Source organism: Gopherus flavomarginatus, chromosome 1 (assembly GCF_025201925.1).
Source record: "Gopherus flavomarginatus isolate rGopFla2 chromosome 1, rGopFla2.mat.asm, whole genome shotgun sequence".
Lineage (NCBI taxonomy): Eukaryota > Metazoa > Chordata > Testudines > Testudinidae > Gopherus > Gopherus flavomarginatus.
In genome coordinates this window covers 246,484,145-246,499,392 of record NC_066617.1, presented here as the reverse complement: position 1 = coordinate 246,499,392, position 15,248 = coordinate 246,484,145, and the positions used below count along the sequence as shown (strand labels likewise).

At 40.6% G+C, this 15,248-nt stretch overlaps 1 protein-coding gene across 3 annotated transcripts in view; it reads right to left on the bottom strand.

Moving 5' to 3' along the window:
• Nucleotides 1-15,248, bottom strand: part of HERC2 (HECT and RLD domain containing E3 ubiquitin protein ligase 2) — a 200,821-nt gene that overhangs the window by 97,569 nt on the left and 88,004 nt on the right. For all 3 annotated transcript variants that reach the window (XM_050919178.1, XM_050919184.1, XM_050919190.1), the window contains 9 exons: nt 14,944-15,080; nt 14,256-14,429; nt 14,036-14,172; nt 13,785-13,936; nt 13,169-13,360; nt 9,390-9,577; nt 8,637-8,829; nt 2,624-2,806; nt 1,590-1,774 (listed from right to left, as the gene is read on the bottom strand). In XM_050919178.1, the coding sequence (XP_050775135.1) occupies nt 1,590-1,774; nt 2,624-2,806; nt 8,637-8,829; nt 9,390-9,577; nt 13,169-13,360; nt 13,785-13,936; nt 14,036-14,172; nt 14,256-14,429; nt 14,944-15,080 (1,541 nt within the window). The remainder of the gene's footprint in view (nt 1-1,589; nt 1,775-2,623; nt 2,807-8,636; nt 8,830-9,389; nt 9,578-13,168; nt 13,361-13,784; nt 13,937-14,035; nt 14,173-14,255; nt 14,430-14,943; nt 15,081-15,248) is intronic.

Sequence of the window (15,248 nt, the reverse complement as noted above, 5' to 3'; positions counted from 1 at the left end):
CCCATTCATCAATATTAAGAGGAACTGTGCTAATTTAATACTAGTAGTAGTTGTATTTAACATAGTGTTCCCAGCCCTCCAGGACTGTCCCAGAGACTCCAGGAATTGAAGTTTAATCTTTAATTAAAACTGCCATGGGATGAAACCTCCAGGAATATGTCCAATCAAAACTGGCAATCCTAATTTAACACAGCCCAGCATCAAAGCACACAGAGCTCCACAGAGATTGGCAAAAAGTAAGATCACCATCATAAGACTTGAAAACAAAGAAGTAACAGAACAGGATACTTGAAATGAGAGGATGGGGAAAGAGATGTGGTTTAGATTCCAAATATGAGAACCAATAGCAGTCAGACTAATACACACTTTTGGGTGAATTAGTTTACACCCTAACTCTATCCCAGTGAAGGCACAGGAGCCTAATAACGTAAGATGTAACGTATCAGGGTGCAAACAGCAGCCAGGGACACTAAGAGAAGATTGATCCACCGTCACAGAGGTGTCTCTAGATAAGTTTTGAGTCATGCATATAAAAACAGTGGCCTACCACAAGCTATCTACACTGATCACCTTTCCCTGGAAGAATGATGTCTGCAGTCATGGAGCCAATGCATGAGGGCTCTCTTTCTGCAGCTACCAAGAGGGCCCGCTCACAAATGGAGACTTTTTGCAGCTCCATTAGTTCTATCATGCTGAGGAAGCACTTTCATTTTTGTCCCTACCCCCTGGCAGAGGAGGAAGAAATGCTCTCTACTGCCCCAAAATTGGCTTCAAAATTAGGGTAAGAGTAAAGTCGGAGAGTTGAAATACCACTATGTTTAGCTGGCTGGATACAGGGAATCTCATAGGGGTGAGAACACAACTTAAATCCTGCATGAGCACATTTGAACTGCCTCTGGTATATACTGAAAGAAAGTCACAGCCTAAATTTATCTGAGTGAGGAAGAGATCAGAATCGTGTTTGTATATTCCTGCCCTAAGTTAATTGACAGAGCCACCTTTGAGAAGATGCAAGCAACAGAAAAGCACCATTAGTAGAGAATTATACATTCAAATCTTGTGTACAGAAGAATTGTATTTACAATGGAAAAGCTACACAAGCGATAGAACTGTACACTGATGTGTCATATTTGACTGGTAACGCCTTCCTCCAGTCTGTTTTAGATCACTCACTATCACCAACATGAATGCAAAGATATAGCATGCCAATAAAAAAAGGACACAAGCTAAGCAATTTGGTTATTTTATTTAAAATAGTTTGAGTTTGTTCATTTTTCTTTAACTGGTCTGTTGTGATTATAGAGATTGCGTGCATAGCCAGTTCACCTCTCTTCTTAGCAACCTTTACTAGTAGGCCCATAGTAGCCAACCAACCCTCTCTCTTGCATTGAACAACATTTAACATAACCTGGCTGTACAGTGTTAACTTGCAGGAGGACTTTTAAAGCAAGAACATTCTGAAATTACCTTTCCTCTAACTCAAGAAAATAAAAGGCACCTTCAAAACTGTTTACTTCTAAAACTTTACTGTAACAAGACAAAAAACTGCCAAATTCACTGCATATGAAAATGATCTGGAAACACATTACCTGTCTCTGTAGTGATGCAGCAGTGAAAGATTCATGCCCCTCCACAATTTTCATTAGCAAAGTTATCCACTGAGATGTGCTAAGAGTGCTGCACATCTGAGGCATGAGTGCTATACTTCGAATGAATCCTAACGTGCACCAGCTTCTATGCTGCTCTTTATAAACCAACTTATTTGGCAATGAAGCTGGAAATAAAAATACATGAACAGTTAACTTTTCTGCCAACTTTACTACAATTTCTCAAAGTAATCCACTTTGTTAGACAGATCTTAAAGCTCTGCTACAAAATTGCCCCTAAATGTAAAATTAGTTAATGGACTTCAACTAAATTGGAAGTCAGTTAAGAATTAATTTCTGGCATACTCCAGGAAAGAGAGATTATCTATTGCAAGCAAATTCTCACCCACACAGTGACTATACTACCTTACAATTCTGTACATTTTGGAAAATTTGCTTCAAGTTACTGTTAATATAAAGGCAGCAAAGAGTCTTGTGGCACCTTATAGACTAACAGACATATTGGAGCATGAGCGTTCGTGGGTGAATACCCACTTCGTCAGATGCAACAGCTCCAATACGTCTGTTGGTCTATAAGGTGCCACAGGACTCTCTGCTGCTTTTACAGATACAGACTAACATGGCTACCCCTCTGATAATTGTTAATATAAAGATGATGTATATCATCAAATTTATGATTCCTCTGATTATAAAGTCATGCTGTCCTTCCCAACCTGAAAAGTCCTTTCTGACTTAAGAGTCCTTATAATGGAAGCCATTTACAGGTTGGACTGTCTGGACTCTGTATAGTGTGCGGTACACCAGCACTAACAGAGAAATGCATATTCTATCCACAAAACAATTTGTGATTTTTCCACAAATATGTAAAATTGATGTTTTGAAAAGGTCTAAATGTGTTACTGAACTTTGACCTTAAAAGATTAGGAATTAAATAAAGGAATTACTGCAAAATCAGGTAAGATATACCGTCTGAAAACTGATGGGTTTATTTGGTCAGACTGTCTTATAACACATACTTGATTTATCTATCGTTCCACTCTCTACCAACATGCGAAGCAATCCACACAAAGTTCTGGTTGCTTCATTCTGCATGACTTCAGCATGGACTCCAGCAGATAGAGAGAGCGTCTGTAACAGGTTCACGGTACTCATCAGCATCGTGGAAGTGGGGTGAAGATTCCTTTCAGCTTGTTCTCCTTCTGGAGCAAGAAACAAAAAGTTTCATTTCTTTAGTAACATGCTAACACAGTAAACAAAATTTTCTGAAAAAGGTAAAAGAACTACAGTTCTTGGAGAAGTATGTCCTATGGGTGCTTCAATTCAGGCGCCCATAGAACTCTCAAACTTTTGATTAGAGATTTTCCACTAGTAGTACTAGTCTGGCCCGCACACATGCCCTATGCCTCCTCACACTGGATACTGAGGCTATACAGAGATGTGCAGGCAAACCTCCCTCAATCCCTTCTCCACTCCAATGTCTCCATAGAGAACAGTCTGAAGCAGAGGGGAAGATTGGGAGGGTAGTTGAGCACCCACAAAGGGACACATCTCAAAGATCTGAAGTTACTGCACAAGGTGAGTAACTTCAAGCACTGTCTCTATGGGTGCTTCATTTCAGGTGACTTCTGAGCAGTTTACCCAGAGGAAGGAGGGAGCATTGGAACTGAGTCCAGAACTGAAGACAGTACTACAGTACCAATTGCAACATCAGACCTGACAGCATCGCTTAAAACGTAGCGTTTTGAAAATGCATGTACGGAAGCCAACGTAGTAGCCCTAAATATATCAGACACTAGTATTTTCTAAAGTAATGCCACGTATTTTGCTTGTGACCTGGTAAAATGTTCTGTCACTCCTTGAGGATGAATGCCTGCAGTCTAATAAGTGACAATACAACCAGATATCCACCTGGATGGTTTCTGAGCAGAGATTGTCGACTCCTTGGATCTATTCACAAAGAAGATGAACAGCCTAGGCGACCTCTGAAGTTACTTGGTCCTATCCAAGTAGAAGGCGAGCGCCCTTTTAACATCCAGGGTATGAAAACAGGACTCCGTCAGAGAGATACGTGGCTTCAGGAAAAACACTGATAGACGAACAGATTGGTTAAGGTGAAACTCTGAGAAAACCTTACGCAAAAATTTAGGATGTGGGCAGAAAGAAACCTTATTCTTGAAGAAGGGGGTGGGGGGGGGGGAAGAATCTGCCATTAAGGCACCAATCTCCCACGTTCTATGGGCCAAGTGGATGGCTATTAAAAAGGCAGTCTTCATAGATAAATGGAGTAGAGAACTGGTTGCCATGTTCAAATGGATGTTTCATAAGGTGACTGGGTCCCAGGCTGGGATGGGGTCTTTAGTCTGGGGAAAAGTTCCAACTCCTTAATAAACCTAGATGATACAGGATGAGCAAATATGGAAAACTTCGCTACATGGTCAGATGAAAGCAGATATTGAGGCTAAATGGACCTCAACTGAGCTAATTAATAACCCTGATTTCTTCAAATCCAGGAGGCTGAATGAGACACAGATTCAGGGAAGAAGCACCAGTGGGAGAATCTCTTCCATTGTTGCAGGTAAACAGTAAGGGTTGCCTTCTTCCATCTATTTAGTACACCTGTTGCCCTTCCTCAGAGCAGGAGGATTCTAACCTGGATTCTATGAACCATGCCCAGAGGCGAAGAACTCCTAGGTTGGAATGAAGTGTGCAACCCACATCCTGTGAGAGGAGATAAATAGAAAATGGAAGCAGGCATTCCTGAATTCTAACAGATTGATGTGGAGATTTGCTTCTGAGTTGTCCATCTACTCTGAGCCATGAAAGCATTGAGATGAGCTTCCCATTCCCACAATGATGCACCTATTGTTAAAGTTAGTGATGGAGCTGGGCAACAGAAAGGAACACTCTCACAGACATTGAGTTCATCTCTCCACCAATCCAGGGAGTTCCTCACTTAAATAGGAATCACCTGTTTGTCCAAGGTGTGTTTAACTGAAGAACAGGACATTTTGAGCCAATCTTGAAAGCAGTTGAGGCATAGCCTTGCATAAGTCACAAAAGTGCAAGTTGCCATGTGTGCCCAGAGCTGAAAACAGTTTCCTATAGTGGTGCAAGGATTCCACTCAAACCTGACAAGGTTATGAACCTATCTAAGGGAAAGCAAGCTTTGAACTCGTCGACAGCCAAGGAAGACCCTATAAACTGTATCTTAATAATGTGGGGGTTAAATGTGGATGTCCTTACATTTAGCTGTAGACTCAACTCACAGAAGAGCAAGGGCCATGTGGGTGGAAGAAAACACTGCTTCATAAAAATGGCCCTTGAGTGGCCAGTCGTCAAGGTAATGGAAGACTAGGATCACCACTTATTGGCGGTAAGCAGCCCCTACTGCCAGGATCTTCGAGAATACCCTTAAGGCCAAGGAGAGACCAAGGAGAAGCACTTGGTATTGAAACTGATCCTGGCCTATAGAGATTCACATATTTCCTGTGCAAATGGTATATTGTGATATGAAAACAGGCATTTTGTAGGTCAAAGACTGAAAAAATCAATCCCCCTTCTCCAGTGAAAGACATCATCATCCTGAAATTGTGAGGCTTTATAAACTTGTTTATAAGTCTTAGAACTAAAAATCAATCTCCACCCTCCATCTTTCTTTGGTACAAGGAAATATTTTGAGTAAAACCCCTTGCCCATGTGAAGAAGAGACCAGCTCTATTGCTCCTAACTGGAAGAAAAAGATCACCTCTTTCTCAATACAAGCTCATAAGAGGGGTCCCTGAAGAGGGAAGGGGAGGGTGGAAGGGAGGGAATGATGTAAAATGGATGTTATGACTCACTTGTCTATAGTAATCCGACTCTAGGCATGTTGGAAATAGGAAAGGCATCTCTCTCCAAAGGGAGGGTGGTGGGCAAATGAACACAGCTATAAAACCAGACATGCGGGAGGATTTGAACCCTCGATCGACCCATCAAAACTGTTGCATAGAAGATGGTTGGGTGATCATGAAGAAAGGTTGGATGGCCCACTTTCTCTGAAATTTATGTCTTTTCCTGTGGGAGCTCAGTGGATCTATGGAATCCAGAGAACTGAGCAGAAGGTGCCCTCTGGACAGTTTGTGACCTGCTTAACAGCTCTTATCTGTAGGTGCATAAATGCCCAAGAAGTGTAAAGTGGCTCTAGAATCCTTCAGTGTCCTCCACCTTTGGTCTCTAAGAAAAGCCTACAACCACTGAAGGGGAAGTCCTCAGCAGTGTTCTGTATTTCTCACTGAAAACACCAGGAGCTAGAGGTATGACACCCTGAACATAACAGCAGCCATAGATGCTTGAAGATTGGTCCTGGCCAATAACTGGCCCTCTGAAATGTTGAACTAGAATTGTTCCTTATGGTCCTGTGGCAGGTGTTCAATAAAGGCCATCAGTCTATTATAGTCTGTGAAATTGTATTTGACCATGACTGCCTGATAGCTCTGAATTCTGAACTGCAGAGTTGCTGATTAATAGAATTTCTGTTCAAATAGATCCAGTCTCTTACGGTCCTTTTCACGTGCAGCAGAATTTGACAAGTATTGCCTACTCTGCTCTTTTACTGCATCCACTGCCAGGGTGGGAGAACAAGATATTAGAGTTCTCAGGGGGAACAAAAAACTTTTTATCTGCCCTTTTACACTTTGGTGGAATAGTAGCAGGTGTTCGCCACACAGTCTTAGCTGGATCCAGGAGCACCTTGTTGATGGGTAACGCCACCCTGGAGGGCACTGCTAACAGTAGAAGATCCAGCAATTTGTATTGTGAATCCCTGACCTCTTCGAGTGGAATTTGAAGAGAGTCAGTTACCTAGCTTATTAGGTCTTGAAATTGCCGAAAATTATCAGCCATGGAAGGTGGTGTAGGTGTAACTGCTTTATTTGAAGACAAGAATGAAATGGGTGTTTGAGGGGTTGCCTCTTTAGCCCCCTGGACTCCCATTCCTCAAATGTCTCCTTCTGTGCAGGGGAGAAGAGGATAGAACTGAATAAGCCTAGTCTCCCTCTGAGACAATACCAGTGGTCTGGAGACCTGCTATCAGTAAGTATTGCAGGGATCCCAATATATCCCACTGGGGGGACTCCATACAGGAGTGGGAGTGGCTACAGAATTGGTTCCACCACTTTTGATAATGGTCACGATCTTCCCTATGACGGTCAAACAATGGGTTCCTGATAGGATACGTAGGGGAATCCTTGACCAAAATAGATGTCCCCTCCATCCTCCTCAACATCATTCAATGCTGAGGGCCCCAAAGAAAAAGGGCAGAGAGTCCTACAGTATTGAGGAAAGGAAGCAGTCTTGAGACCAGCTCATCTGTTACTTGCATAATAAATTCTTGCGGTACCAAGTAAGTAATCGGTACCGACGTGGTGGCTGAAGCAGATAATATCGCTGCTGGCATACTGATGTGGGCATTGATGGAGCCTGCTGCCACTGCTTTGTCAGTAACGAGGGTGCCAACTGGGTAGGTACCAACCATGGGACTGAGCCCAACAGTACCAGACTTAGGTGCTTATGCTTCCCCTCCTTGTCCCTGCTAGAACATAATGAAGCTCTGTCAGTGTCATGTCTCTGTCTTGAGTTCTGGGGCTTTCCAGTTCTGCTGGTACCAGAAGAGGAGTCCTTTCACCCCACAGTACCGAGCCAAGAGGTTGAAGCTTCAGAGACCATAGACCTCACAGGGGACCCAAGCTTTTTAAGAGTAGGCTCCTTGAGATGAGTCTGTACTCCTCTTTTTGGAAGCCTTCTCAGAATCTTCCAACGACCTCCCCTTCTTATGGGAAACCTGTGCCAAGGTCAAAGGGGCTGAGACAGATGTTCCCGGGGCGGGGGGAGGGGAGGAGAGCTCCTAACCTGACTCAGATACTTGTTTAAGTGAGCACTCCATCCTTAACAGTCTGAACTTAATCTCCCTGTTTTTCCTTGCCCTAGACTTGAGGGCTAGGAAGAAATTGCACTTCTGGGAGACATGATACTCCCCCAAGCAACCAATACACTTAAAGTGGCTGCCAATCACAGGTAAAGCCTCTTGGCAGGAAAGGCAGCTTTTGTAGCCTGACAAGCCAGGTACACCCTGCCAGGAAGACACAGCTCCCTAAGGAGAAAGAGAGGAAGGGGCAAAAAAAACAAAAACAACTATCCTCTCACTACTAAAAGTTACTAACTATCTGTAACTACTACTAACAACAAACTATATTAAGTAATCTTAAACAACTATAAGAGGAATACAAAATAGCAGAGGCACGCTCAAGACAGGCACACTAGAGCTCTGTCTCAGGCCAACGCAGTAGAGAAGGAACTGACATTGGTTCGCCCATGCATTCCTATATGGCCTCAGTGTCTGGCACATGGAGGCACAGGGCACATGAGTAGGCCAAACAAGCACTGTTAGCATAAAATCTTTGTTCAAGTGCTTGAGACGCATACACACCTGAAGTGGAGCAGCATCGGGACACTACTTGAAATAGTATGATTTTTACAACTCTTATCATGGAAAGCATCCTATATTTCAAACACTCTGGTATAAATTGCAAGTCATCATGCAGTACTTGTGGATGTTTCCAAGCTCTTCCCAGCGCATCATTTTCCCCATAATAACCAACACGTCAAAAGGAGAGAAATACAAGGTATGTGACAACCAAGACACATCCTAGGAATCTTTATTACATTCCTACATTAGAATTAGCATCATCATATTCAGATGTGCCTGCCATGATACACCACTGAAATCACAGCAGTTGGACAGAATACCCCTCCTTCCCAAATGCATGCTCAGCAGATGCAATACTAACTGACCTTCCCATCCCTTCAAAATAGCTTTTCTATGTTGAAACGGAACATCAGCCATATATAAATTTATGCCAGGTAAGTAAAGAAAATGCTTTTCGGATAATTTTTTTTCCTGTTGTGAAATGAGTTTTGCTGATCTTACAAAGTCCTAACACTGAAGATACAGATAGACGTCTGCCTCCATTTTAACAAAGTACTTTTTCTTACCAGAATCATCCTCTGTATCAGAGTCTTCTGTTGTGGGTTGAGCTGCAGGGGGTGGCTCAGCCAGTTTGAGGTCATATTTTCCCTCCTTCCCCATCCTGTAAGAATTTGTACTGCCAGTGTCCCACTGAACCCTAATCCAGCCATCCTCTCCCAGTTCACCAATCACACGACCCAAACCTGGAGGGGGCCCATCCTGAGAGAACAGAGAAGCTCAGTCAACCAACAATTCAAAGCTATGCCAATAATGGGATAACTCAGTTATACAATTTCTCACTAGTTTTCCACCAAATTTGTGTGCGAGTGCTTAGTAAAACAAAATAACCCATAGTATTTTCTCAAGAAAGTCTTAAGATTTTTTTCACTTTCATATAACAGAAGTTTCATTTTAAACATTTTCAGATTAGAATGATTTTTAATTCAGACGGCAATCAGCGATAAGTAATATATCTACTTTTTTTAAGTCACATTGAAACATTTTAACACATTGTACAAGTTCCTCAGACCAGATGAGCTTCCATGATGCTGTACCCAAGCACCATTGATCCTGCTTCCTTTTAAATGGTGATGTATAGAGAAAAGTTTCAGTGAAAAAGAATTTACTCTACAAATAGAAATGAGACCTAGTGTCATGTTAAATATTTGTCCTGTTACCTAAAAACCTGCAAATGATATAATTCACATTACGTGTCCATTAATACTGTCCGTAGCTTGATCAGACATATTAGAAAATGAAAGTGGAACAGAATTTTGTACCTGATCACCCCATTTCCAGTCCACCCCTCTCATCACCCTGGTACCAATTTTCATCATGGCTGCCAGCTCTGGCCCAGACACAGGGAGCTGAACTGGTGTGGTTTCCTTCCTTGACTCTTCCAAAACTGTGGCAGAAGCTCCTCGAGAAGCGGCAATCATATCTTCTTCAACGTTGTCAGAACTAGGCCCTAAAGGAAACATCCATAAGAAACAAAGAGAGCTTGAAACTTAAGACATGAGCTTTGTTGCACCAATTAAAAACCTTTTACAACATATAATAAGTGTCATATTAATACTTAAAATGAAAAGTTAGTATTCAGAAGACAGGAGTTAACAAGTGATGCAGTCATTCCAGCTTTAGAGACTATGAAATTAGGTTTTTGAAAATAAAGGGGTTATAACATACATTATCTTTGTTCAAAATAATACAGACTAATGGAAGAGATATTAGGGTGGTTTAGTCCAGCATCCAAGCAGGCCTAGTGGCAGAAAGTGTTACATAGGTCTTTACCACTATTTTTTGTCCAATGAAAGGACTAGAAAATAGTTGCAGACCTTTTGGTAAGGATATGATCAAGCAAATATGTTGCTGAGTAATATAGCTACATGAAAGCAGAAATCTGTACATGCTAGTCTCGAGGTTCAGCTGGTAGTACAATCATGTGAAAAAATTCAAAGAAAACTAGTCTCACTCCTAGTGAACAGAGCTGAAAGCACAACTAAGGGGAACTTCATGGGAACTGGGGAGGAAGAGAAAAGAGCAGGTAGTATTTAGCCTTCATATAAAGCAAATGTAGTAGTGAAGGAGAAAGGGAATTGGGATCATTCAAGTGAAAAAAGAACCTATACATTTAAGGGTTCACATTCCCAGACTCTAATTTCAGTCTTTATCTGAGAAGAAATGAATGCAACAGGACATAAACCTGGTTGTCATTTGGTGGAAGTGAGCCTTCAATACCTTAAGTTTACCATTTGTAGACAGAAGTCAAAGAAATTTCATATCTTTAAATTCTCTCCCCACAATCCATCACTGTATTGAGACCAGAAATTGAAGCACTCTGCACTCAAGCTCTGCCTACTTAACTCCTCAACCAGGACTGTCATAACAAAACAATAAGTGATGACACAAACGTTAAAAAAGGAAGAAAAGCAAGAGTCCATGAAGCCCACTGAGAACCCTACTACTGCTAATCTATTTTGAAGGGAAACAGTTTGGATACTACAGTGATGGGCTGCAGTACAAAACCCTAATATGAAATAAAAATTAAACTACACACACTCCCCTAAATAGGAGACAGATTCTTATCCTAGAAAGTATGGATAGGTCCAGCTTGAGGGGGGAAAGTCAATGGGTAACAAGTTTTCCATTCTTTGTCTTGTTACCTTATTCTGTCCATCATCACAGAGACGTAGCAAACAGTGAAAAATAAACACAAGAGGAGAGTGGGGAGTGGGCAAGTAAAACAAAAGAGGCTAGAAGAGTGATCTTCATTTCTCAAGGAAGAGTACAAAGGTTTTTTTTAATACTACTGACTGGGACATGCCTTCCTCATAGGATGCATCCTCAGGCACATGCAGCTACAGCTTGCAGTGCTTGAGAAAGGTGAAAGCTGAGGGCCAAATCACTGGCTTACAGAATTCTTTATATGAAGAGAGTGAGTTTTATTTAGCTGAGTGAGCCTCTATGCCTTCCAAAAAACAAGAAGAAGTCCGGTGGCACCTTAAAGACTAAATTGATTTATTTGGACATAAGCTTTCGTGGAAAGAAGTGAGTTTTTTACCCATGAAAGTTTATGCCCAAATAAATCTGTCAGTCTTTAAGGTGCCACTGGACTCGTCGTCGTTGTGGATACAGACTACCCCCTGATACTTGACTCTATGCCTTCAGGTACTATTTACCAGCAAGTTAATAATCTTATGTAGTATAGAATTTAAGATATCTAGCTATGGAAGATTGAGCTCCTGAGACTGTGTTGAAACAATGAAAAAATCAAATAATATCCCCATGGGTATGTGCGTCAGTATTCCCAAAGCCTCACACCACCATGACATGGCTGCCCAGTGAGACTAATAGACAAACCAGAGAAATTTCACACACTCATTTCACTATGCATTCAAATTCCCAGTCTACTGAATCATTTGGGGAACAGACCCCAAAACAGAACTCAATGGAAACTCCATCATTAGCTAGTGAAGCCACATCTATATAGGCTTTAGAGCCTTGATTCAATATAAGTTCTTTTGTTTACCAGTTGACTTTTACTCTTGCCAGGACTTTTCCCCATTCAAATCTGATTCTACACCTTCAGTAGTCTGCCTATATGTTACAACAGTGGTCTAATCTGGTATGGCAATTTCCATGTTTACGTCTACTCTGGTAGCTTGATTCAGGTCACAGTAGCCAGCATCAAACACTTCAGAGGAAAGTGCTAGAATGTCCATAAAGAAAGAATTATGAAATATTTTTTCCTTTTCTTCCTGCTCTGAATCCATACACGTGGAGTTAATTTTTCTGCACTTGGGAAAGGAGGAAATTTTCCATGATGTCTAATATTTAATTCCTCAGCTTGAGTTGTTCTTACATAGTGGTAGCACTGGTGGAAGAAATACAACCATTTATAGGTCTTCATATGTCGAAGAAAGAAAACTTCTCCGAGGAGCAATATATTGACCAAGATAAGCTCTCATTCTGTTCATCCGCAGGTAACTGGGATGCTGGGAGCAGAAGAGAAAGTACCCTGAGATACAGCTCTGCAAGCTCCTTTCAGGACAGTCAGTCACTTCTTTCCCCAATTAATTGAAAATGTCTTTCAGAATGGCAGATGTTTAGCCTTACAAGAAATATGAAGATTTTCCCCAGTGGGTGATCTTAAAAGGAGGCAAGCTTTTACTGCCAATATTTGCCTGTGTTAACCATCTGCTAAGAACAAAAGATGAACAGTATGATTTTTACTTTCTATTGAAGAGGCCTGCTTTGGAGAGGCCTTCCTTCTCAGCTCTCGGTGTAACAAAATGAGTCCCTGCAGACTATGAATAGAAATGGCATAATTCCACTACTGGAGACTGCTGAAGCAGTACTTCAAATAAAACACCTCATATTTAGAAGAACACTTTCTGTTTTGCTTTGCAACAGTAGTGGGGGCAATGGCTGCATGGAAAGGAGTGCTCCAGAAACAGTTTTTTCCTTCGCTGTCCATGTTGTTTTAAAAAAGGACCCGAAAGGGTTAAATAAACTTGTCAGAATAACTGTTTGCTATCGTGGAGGGAGGGGCAGGGGGAAGAGAGAGAGAGAGAGAGAAACCAACGCAGAATCTCTTCAACTATCATATACCTAATTCTGCACAAGTTCTTATGAAGAATCAAGTGAATGAAGCTTCCAGCCAAAATGCTAAAACTATCTCCAATCTCTGTATATAGAGGGAAAGCTCCCACAGCAACAAACTGAATGAAACGATATAGTGGGAGTTGTTAAAACACCTAACGTGTCCATATAGCTCACAGAGACTAACAAGAACCGTCAACGATAGATTATTCATAATACTCATCAACTCACAGATGAGATAAGGCGCATATGTCAACCTAAGCTTTTTCTCTCCCCCTCTACTTCACTGGCACGTTTTTACAGACTGGGCAGTAGTATAGCCAAGTGGCTCAGATCACCAGTTCTTAACCAGTGAAGCTGTCATTCTACTTACAATGCAGTGGAAGTTAAAATCTGTGAAATAATTCATTGTTCAGAACATAGATTCTTACAAACAAAAAGCTGGAAGATTTCATACCTATTAGCCGCAGTGTGGTTTGTGTCAATGCTAGCATGCCAGAGTTGAGAAGGAGATTCAAGGTGTTGGCACTGTGCTGTAAGGTCAGCATGTTGAGCATGACCAACAGAAAGCGTGCTTGTGGAATGGTCCCAAGACTTGGTCCGGCAGCACTCTCATTAGTAATGGTTTGCAGAGGAACAGGTTGGATACCTAGTTCAGAATTAGTATACTTTTAAGTAAATATAAATAATGCAGAGCAAATTAATGCATAAGAGCTACAGTTACAGAGATTATAAATTTAAACAGTTTAAAATAATTATACTTTACCCTTGGCTTAAGGAACCCCCAAAATGGAAGTTCCAAGATATATAGAGTAGCGACTGGTTATTTAAGTGCTGTAACCTATCAGGAAACCAAGAACATTCTCTTAAATATTAGAAACTCAGCTTAATTTGGGGGAGAGGGAAAGAAAGAGAAAAAGAATATATTTCTATAAAAATACTCAACAGTATGAAAAAGAGTAAGACATTAAAATGTGCTAGTACACATTTCAGCTAGTACCTGAAAACAATTACATTCAAACCAGAGTTCTTTGATTCAACAACAGAAGACTAAGGTTAAGATTAAAGCTCACCTAGTTCTTTAAATCTGACACTAGCATCCAACAAGATGTTCCGGACATTTTGAATAGCCCACGCATACAACTTTCCAAAAGTTACTTCCAGTAGCATTCTATTAAATGGTGGGATCAGATCAACATCTTTCAAACAGTCTGTGAGAGGTTCCCTTTATTTAAGGGGGTAGAGGGGAGAAAAAAGATTATTTTACAGTCTCTCTCCCCCATTCCCAGTAAGAAACATATTAAAAGTGAAAAAGTCTATTTACCCTATATTGATCCCCTCTGGAATAAGCCTCTGCCATCCACAGAACATAGCATATTGCACAGATGGGAGTAAGAAGCTTTTAGTTGCCAGTTTCAGAATTGTATCTATCCCTTCCAAACGAACTTCTGCTCTTTCTAACTGCAATCAATAAAATCAATCAACAAATCAATAAACTTGTGTGTAAGTACTTCAGCATGAAAACCTATTTTTACTCATTTTACCTGTTTTAATAAACATTTTCTCATCTTTTCTACATCCACTGGCTCTTCTTTCAGTGCAAATTCAACAATGGTGTTGAGAAGAGCAGATTGGGGATACAAGCCTTGGACATTTTGCTTCAGCCATTTATATTTGTGAACACCTGTAACTGTACTCAGAAGTGGTTGCCATTTATCCTGTTAATTGGGAAAAAGTATTAAATTAAGCAAATGAATTCAATAAGAAAACAAGCTGAAAGTATTGTATATGCTCCAATATCCAAATCAAAAAAATATTTTAAAATCAGACTTCAAACTAAGGAAAAGATTCATATATTGGTGTAATAAATACCATGCTCAGATATATTAAGCATCATTTCAAATGCCTTGGAACTCAAAGGGACAAGGCAACTAGCTTGATTTATTTTGAAGTGACGTCAAGGGGTTAAACGTTCTTTTAAATAACAAGATGGAGGACGCTTGTCTTTGGCGATTCAGAGTTCATGGCATACAAGCTTGTTTTAAAACTATACTACCAATGTAATTAAAACATGAAGTAGCCATTCTGTACTTGATATTAAGCTGACAATCAATTATTCAATGTGTCTCCCAGAATTACTGGATTGTGATATCGTGCTATTCACTGTCTTAGGGTTTTTTTCCTATAGTTCTCTTTTATTCAGAAGAGAAATTCAATAGCTGGATACTCTACCTTAGGTGACTTGACTGGTATGGGTCTTTTATCTACAGACACAGGACTATGGGGTACAACACATGACTCTTCTAAGTCACTCTCCTCATTTCCAATTTTGGATTCTTCCACATCAGCAGATTCAGATTTTTTTGGCACTAGAAATAAATTAATTATATTGGAAAGATTTAGATTTGCATGTTAAGATAGTCATGTATTTATTCTATTTTACAGTAAAAATAAAAAAAGCTGATTCTAAAAGGTGTCCAGTTGATTTAAACACACCAATAAAACAAATGATTGTTGCAGATGGTTTGTATTATGCC